Below are 7,855 nucleotides of genomic sequence, written 5' to 3' on the forward strand. Positions count from 1 at the left end.
AAAAAAAAAAAAAAAAAAAGAAAGAAAGAAAGGAAGAAAGAAAAAAAAGAAAGGGAGGGGAGGGAAGAAGAAAGATATATGTGATTGATCATTTCTGGTTACTTAGACATATTCAAAAAGTTTTAGGACCATCTTTCTGAATCAGTGGTTCTTGCTTTTTTTTTTTTTCTGCTCCAATACAGCTTCTCTAATATAAGTAAGGACTATCACATACTCATATCAAGCATGGTGGTCTGCTATATCACTGATTCTGAAGGCTGGATTGAGGTACTTCCTTAGGAAGGTGTATACAAATCTCAGAGATAGGAAAATGTGTGTGTATAAGTATGTGTCATGTGTGTATGCAAATGCATTTATACAGTTTGAAAAAGCCCATTATATGATTCTAGTATCCTCTCCACAGGGAGACTGGCAGTTTCTTCTTGAGAACAGAATAGCCAAGTGTTGAAAATGGACCAGAACTGAGGAGATTCTCCATAGAACTAGACAAGCAATTACTATATTTAATAAATATTTTAGCACATACAAAATAGTTCACTTTGCCAAAAGAAAACAAACAACAGCACATCTTCCCTAGATATTTTTCTTTATTACATTATAGAAATTCACTTTGCAATACATACAAATATCTATTGTTAAAATCAGTATAGTGACTATTCTAATTCATAATCATTAAATGTAAAACATTTATTTATTAGCAAAATATTTATGAACATTTACAAATATTCAATCAACATGTCAGCAAATCTCTCCTTAGGTGGAATTTTCTGACTTTAGTTGAGTCATAAAATGCTTTGGGTCCCTAGTGCATCAATTTGTAAATTACTGATCCACAGTACTTTAATATCCTGAAAAAAGAAGTGTACTTTTTGAGAGCCTAATTGAATCTTGAGGAGTTACTTGTTCACCATTAAGATTGAGATAAATGAGTCAGCTCACAATAGTCATACTAAAGACAGTTACATTCATTTCACAAATAGATAAACTGAAGCTCAGAAAAGGTAGGACTAGAGAGCTAAAGATCCAGGTTAGATTTTCCTTCTGAAAAGACCCAATTCCTAGTAACTAAGCTATGCTAAATAAATATATGAGCTTGAAAGCAATAACTATTTCTGAAAATTCATTTCCATTTAGAGTTATTAAGTTTAATACCTCTCCGTTAATAATCCTAAACTCATAATTCTTATGTTAATATAGCCTTGTTGCAGTGTAAGTAGTACAATTAAGAAAAGCAAAATTTCAGACTCTTTTAAGGTAAAAACTCTCCTAAAACCAGTTATCCTAATTGCTTACAATATGAGTCATTTGGAAAATGAATGATTTCTTGCAGTATGGTAAAGTGATTATGAGCCCTAGCTTTGCAGTAAGAAAAACATTGCTTTAATATCTGGCTTCTAAACTTATTAACTGTGAGAACTGAATGAGTTACTTAAACTCTTGAAGTTTCAGTTTCTTCATCTATGAAATGGAGAGGAAAACATGTAATTCATAACTCATTGTAAGGATTAAATGAGAAAAGTTATTTAAATACTTAGCTCTGTATGGATGGGCTGATACACACACACACACACACATACACACAATGCTTAACTTTAGCTAGACTATTTTTGCAGCTGTTTTTACTTCAGAGACTAGATGTATGGGAATTGGTTTAGCATTCCACTAGGCATGTTAATTTTCATGTTTTTTTTTTTCTCCAAAGGCATTAAAACCAGTTTCTATATTCTTTCATCAAACTATAAAAAAAAAAAAGAAAAATGAAAATGTTCAACAATTTACTATTGTTTGTGTTTGTCTGAAAGGAGCTTCCCACAGCTTTAGTCACAGCCACAGATAATTATTTCAAATAAGATGCATCTTTTAGATATTTAAATATATTTTCATATCATAGAATTTAAATGTGAAGTCATTTGTTATGTGCTGTCACTGCAATTCTGCCATGTGCCTTATATAAGTAAAATAGCATGTGCTCTGTGTGGTTTTGAGTGCTAACACTGAGAATCTGAGACATATACTGAGAACAATGGTTATTGCTCCAAGAAGAATTATCTGTTTCCTTAATCTTTAATTGTTCATTAAAATGTTTAGAGGTTTAAAAAATAAAATTATGGTAGAAACCCCTGGTGTATGATGTTATAACTTAATGCTATGAAATCTCTAATAAGCTCTAATATATTTAGAACCCAATAATATAAATTTTGATGCAGAGAAATCTAAACCAAGGGTGAAATGCCACGTTGAGTTTTTTTTTTAATAACTTAGATGTTAAGAACATGTTGAATATCTTGGGAACATTTTCTCAGGAAGAATTCTTTAGAATAAGTTTTACCTTTGCTACTGTGTTAATGACGGCTTTGATAAAATGACCCAAGGAAAATAGACAATTTCCTTCAGGCATTATCTGTGTCTGAAATATTCTTCACTGATTTCATATGCACTGATAATATGAACAAGGTAATTTGTCTAACTCTGATGGGCCAAGATTTGCAGTAGGAAATGAAAAATTCACATATAGGTCTTCTCTAAGAAGTCTCTGCAGTGTTTTTCAGTTTATATAAAAAGACTTAAGATGTTGCCTGAGGCATCTATTTTTTTTTTCCTTCCAGAGCCTGTGCTCCGCAACGGGAGAGGGGAGGCCACGACAGTGAGAGGCCCGCGTACTGCAAAAAAAAAAAAAAAAAAAAAAAAAAAAAAAAAGCAATTACTATATTTAATAAATATTTTAGCACATACAAAATAGTTCACTTTGCCAAAAGAAAACAAACAACAGCACATCTTCCCTAGATATTTTTCTTTATTACATTATAGAAATTCACTTTGCAATACATACAAATATCTATTGTTAAAATCAGTATAGTGACTATTCTAATTCATAATCATTAAATGTAAAACATTTATTTATTAGCAAAATATTTATGAACATTTACAAATATTCAATCAACATGTCAGCAAATCTCTCCTTAGGTGGAATTTTCTGACTTTAGTTGAGTCATAAAATGCTTTGGGTCCCTAGTGCATCAATTTGTAAATTACTGATCCACAGTACTTTAATATCCTGAAAAAAGAAGTGTACTTTTTGAGAGCCTAATTGAATCTTGAGGAGTTACTTGTTCACCATTAAGATTGAGATAAATGAGTCAGCTCACAATAGTCATACTAAAGACAGTTACATTCATTTCACAAATAGATAAACTGAAGCTCAGAAAAGGTAGGACTAGAGAGCTAAAGATCCAGGTTAGATTTTCCTTCTGAAAAGACCCAATTCCTAGTAACTAAGCTATGCTAAATAAATATATGAGCTTGAAAGCAATAACTATTTCTGAAAATTCATTTCCATTTAGAGTTATTAAGTTTAATACCTCTCCGTTAATAATCCTAAACTCATAATTCTTATGTTAATATAGCCTTGTTGCAGTGTAAGTAGTACAATTAAGAAAAGCAAAATTTCAGACTCTTTTAAGGTAAAAACTCTCCTAAAACCAGTTATCCTAATTGCTTACAATATGAGTCATTTGGAAAATGAATGATTTCTTGCAGTATGGTAAAGTGATTATGAGCCCTAGCTTTGCAGTAAGAAAAACATTGCTTTAATATCTGGCTTCTAAACTTATTAACTGTGAGAACTGAATGAGTTACTTAAACTCTTGAAGTTTCAGTTTCTTCATCTATGAAATGGAGAGGAAAACATGTAATTCATAACTCATTGTAAGGATTAAATGAGAAAAGTTATTTAAATACTTAGCTCTGTATGGATGGGCTGATACACACACACACACACACATACACACAATGCTTAACTTTAGCTAGACTATTTTTGCAGCTGTTTTTACTTCAGAGACTAGATGTATGGGAATTGGTTTAGCATTCCACTAGGCATGTTAATTTTCATGTTTTTTTTTTTCTCCAAAGGCATTAAAACCAGTTTCTATATTCTTTCATCAAACTATAAAAAAAAAAAAGAAAAATGAAAATGTTCAACAATTTACTATTGTTTGTGTTTGTCTGAAAGGAGCTTCCCACAGCTTTAGTCACAGCCACAGATAATTATTTCAAATAAGATGCATCTTTTAGATATTTAAATATATTTTCATATCATAGAATTTAAATGTGAAGTCATTTGTTATGTGCTGTCACTGCAATTCTGCCATGTGCCTTATATAAGTAAAATAGCATGTGCTCTGTGTGGTTTTGAGTGCTAACACTGAGAATCTGAGACATATACTGAGAACAATGGTTATTGCTCCAAGAAGAATTATCTGTTTCCTTAATCTTTAATTGTTCATTAAAATGTTTAGAGGTTTAAAAAATAAAATTATGGTAGAAACCCCTGGTGTATGATGTTATAACTTAATGCTATGAAATCTCTAATAAGCTCTAATATATTTAGAACCCAATAATATAAATTTTGATGCAGAGAAATCTAAACCAAGGGTGAAATGCCACGTTGAGTTTTTTTTTTAATAACTTAGATGTTAAGAACATGTTGAATATCTTGGGAACATTTTCTCAGGAAGAATTCTTTAGAATAAGTTTTACCTTTGCTACTGTGTTAATGACGGCTTTGATAAAATGACCCAAGGAAAATAGACAATTTCCTTCAGGCATTATCTGTGTCTGAAATATTCTTCACTGATTTCATATGCACTGATAATATGAACAAGGTAATTTGTCTAACTCTGATGGGCCAAGATTTGCAGTAGGAAATGAAAAATTCACATATAGGTCTTCTCTAAGAAGTCTCTGCAGTGTTTTTCAGTTTATATAAAAAGACTTAAGATGTTGCCTGAGGCATCTATTTTTTTTTTCCTCAAGGCAAGCTAAAGTGCCACAAATCAAGTTGTTTTTCACACTGTTAATGTATTCCTGTCTCTTTCAATTTCTCAGAGGGCGGACATAGGGATTTCTGCTTTGACTATCACCCCAGACCGTGAGAATGTGGTGGACTTTACAACACGTTACATGGACTACTCAGTGGGAGTCCTACTTCGAAGGGCTGAAAAGACAGTGGATATGTTTGCCTGTCTTGCACCATTTGATCTCTCACTATGGGCTTGCATTGCTGGCACAGTTCTTCTGGTCGGTCTACTGGTCTACCTCTTGAATTGGCTTAATCCCCCAAGATTACAAATGGGATCAATGACTTCTACCACTCTCTACAACTCCATGTGGTTTGTGTATGGATCCTTTGTGCAGCAAGGTAAGGAAAAAATATATATTTCAGTACAAAAAAGGAATGTGATGTTTCATATGCCATGCATTCAGTTAAGAACGTTCTGTGTCTTGACATCAATAAGCGTTCTAAAGGTCTTTACAGCAATGCTAAGAAAAGAACATTTCTTGCTCTTTCCTAGTGGATCTCAAACAGCAGATTTTCAGCAAAAAATGGTACAGTATCTTTTGATGTAAGTTCAGTTTTATCAACAAAGCCAAAGATGAATGTCAGAGGTAAGGTTCACAAGAAACTCAAGAGGAGATTTTCCTTCCCAAGCTCTGATTCTGAGAAACAGCCTTTCTGTTTCTCAGATAAATACTTACTGAGATTTATGAAAATACTTACTACCAGAGCAGATACTGCTTAATTATTTATGTGTATAAGAGATGTTAAGACTTGCTGTTTGTTGAGAGACATTGTTTCATGTATTAAAAATACTCATTGACAGTGAAAAGACTTTAAGATTCTGATAAGAAATTTATGCTTTATCTTTCACTTTAATATATAATTTTTACCAATTACCTTATAATTTCATTATATTCTAAACAATGTCTTTGTTATGTTATTCAATAGTCAATCTGCCTACTCTTTAAACTTATCTAGGTGATTACTTGACTCTTATTGCTTCAGAATAGAACAATATTTTTTGAGCCCCTTATTTGAGACTACTGCCATCATAGAAAATGAAATAATAAAATACTTAGGGGATTGATAGTTTCTTGCAAACTTGTCATATGTATTGAAGAGAAGACATAGGTGTCACAATGGAGACACATGATGCTTTTGCCTTAATATTTACAACTCTCAATAACATCTTACTTTTTATATACACTTGCTATTGGATCTTCCATTAAATTTCATTCTTTCTATTCTCATTTAACTCATCATAAGGTTTGTCTAGAATTTTCATCTCTACTTTCTCACATAAAGTCTATCCCACAAACCTCTGTAAGCATGCTTTTTCCCTCTACCTTTCTGTATCTGTGTATCTTTATCGCAGATATTTTTGGCCCATTCATTAATCACTAATCTAGTAGATATTTAATCCATGCTATTTATTTAAGTAGAACTTTGCTAGGCACTGAGTGTACAGTTGGGAGCAAGGGAGTCATTGCCATCATTGAGCTACAAGTCTTGTGGGATGCAAACATGTAAAATCCACGTGTGATAGAGACTGTTATGAGATCATAGTGGTGGGGAGGGTGAATATATCTTAATGTCGCAAAGAAGGCTTTTTGAATTAGTACTGTATAAACAGAGACAGAAGTAACTATGCAAAGTGCTTATTGAAGAAGAGGATGGGGGAAAGGATACGTAGATGGTAGTATAGAATTTAAGACCAAGAAGTGAGAGAGAAATCAGAATAGACTATGCAGAATAGACTATGGAGCTGGTAAAGAGGAGGCTGAAGATATATTTGTTATTATCAGGGGTTTGAATTTGATCTTCAGGGAAATTATCAGCAATTTAAAGGTATTAAACAGGGAAATGCATGTTTAAATTTTTACTATAATCAGAAACATTGTGATTATAGTATGGATAAAATTGAAAGAGAGCAATGTGGAAAGGGAAACAAATTATCAGAGTATTATAATAACTAAATAAAGAGTTACTGTGGCTTGCACAAAGGTAAGATGACACTGGGAATCAAGAGAAGGATATTGATGAATTGGAATCTATAGAACCTGATAAATTATGTAGTGGTATGGGGATTGGTACTGAAAGAGAAAAAGGAGGTGAAATTTTATCCTGGGTTTCTGGATTGGGAAATTATGTGTATTGGTTGTCGATGTCATTTTCTGGGGAAAAAAATCAAGAAGAGCAGGTGTGATGTGGAAGATGATACATTCATTTTGGTACATTTGAGTTGAGGTATCTGTGAAATATCCAGGGGTGTATTTCTAATGCTTGTTAGTGGTTTGATATATTTGTCAGAAGCACAGAAGAGACATCTGGGCTAAATATACATTGAGGAGATATTGGCATGTAGGAGATAATTGAAGCCATGGAAGTGAATAAGATCGTACAGAGTAGTTGTTCTCAACTGCATACTCCTGATTGAGGACAACTGACTCAGAGAGGGCCTAGGACAGAGCCCTAAGGAAAGGAATGGGTAGAGGAGATTTCAGTGATAACTAATAAGGAGTGACAAGAAAGACGCAAGTACCATGTGTAGCATCTAGTGGTGTACATACCAAGTAAAGACAATATTTGAATATGGAAGATTGGTTGACAGTGTTAAACATTTCAAAGAATCAAGTAAAATTAATACTTGAAAGGTGTTCATTGGATTTAACAATAACCTTGTTACTGGTAGTATTCCAGTGACTAGAGCTGCATAATAAATTCCTCTAAAACCTATCAGTTTCGTGGGTCACAGGTTTAGACAGGACATGATGTGGATGGCTTGTCTCTGCTCAATGATGTCTGAAGCCTCAGCTAGACAGCCCAAAGTCTGGAGGCTGAACTCGTCAGAAGGCTTGTTCATTTCATTCACACGTCTGGTGGTTAATGCTGGCAGAGAGCTGGTGACCTCAGTTTTCCTCTATGGCCTTTCTCCATAGGATAGTTTGGCTTTCTCACACCATGATGATTGATTTCTCTATAGAGCATTGTCCCCAAAATAGGGGAAAGAGTCAGTGA

The 7,855-nt window shown here is 33.2% G+C and overlaps 1 protein-coding gene across 2 annotated transcripts in view; it reads left to right on the top strand.

Annotated features, from left to right (window-relative positions):
- GRID2 (glutamate ionotropic receptor delta type subunit 2) overlaps positions 1 to 7,855 on the top strand; it is a 1,374,233-nt gene that overhangs the window by 1,090,287 nt on the left and 276,091 nt on the right. For both annotated transcript variants that reach the window (XM_007450019.1, XM_007450020.1), the window contains one exon: positions 4,885 to 5,197. In XM_007450019.1, the coding sequence (XP_007450081.1) occupies positions 4,885 to 5,197 (313 nt within the window). The remainder of the gene's footprint in view (positions 1 to 4,884; positions 5,198 to 7,855) is intronic.

Source organism: Lipotes vexillifer, unplaced genomic scaffold (assembly GCF_000442215.2).
Source record: "Lipotes vexillifer unplaced genomic scaffold, Lipotes_vexillifer_v1.1 scaffold178, whole genome shotgun sequence".
NCBI lineage: Eukaryota > Metazoa > Chordata > Mammalia > Artiodactyla > Lipotidae > Lipotes > Lipotes vexillifer.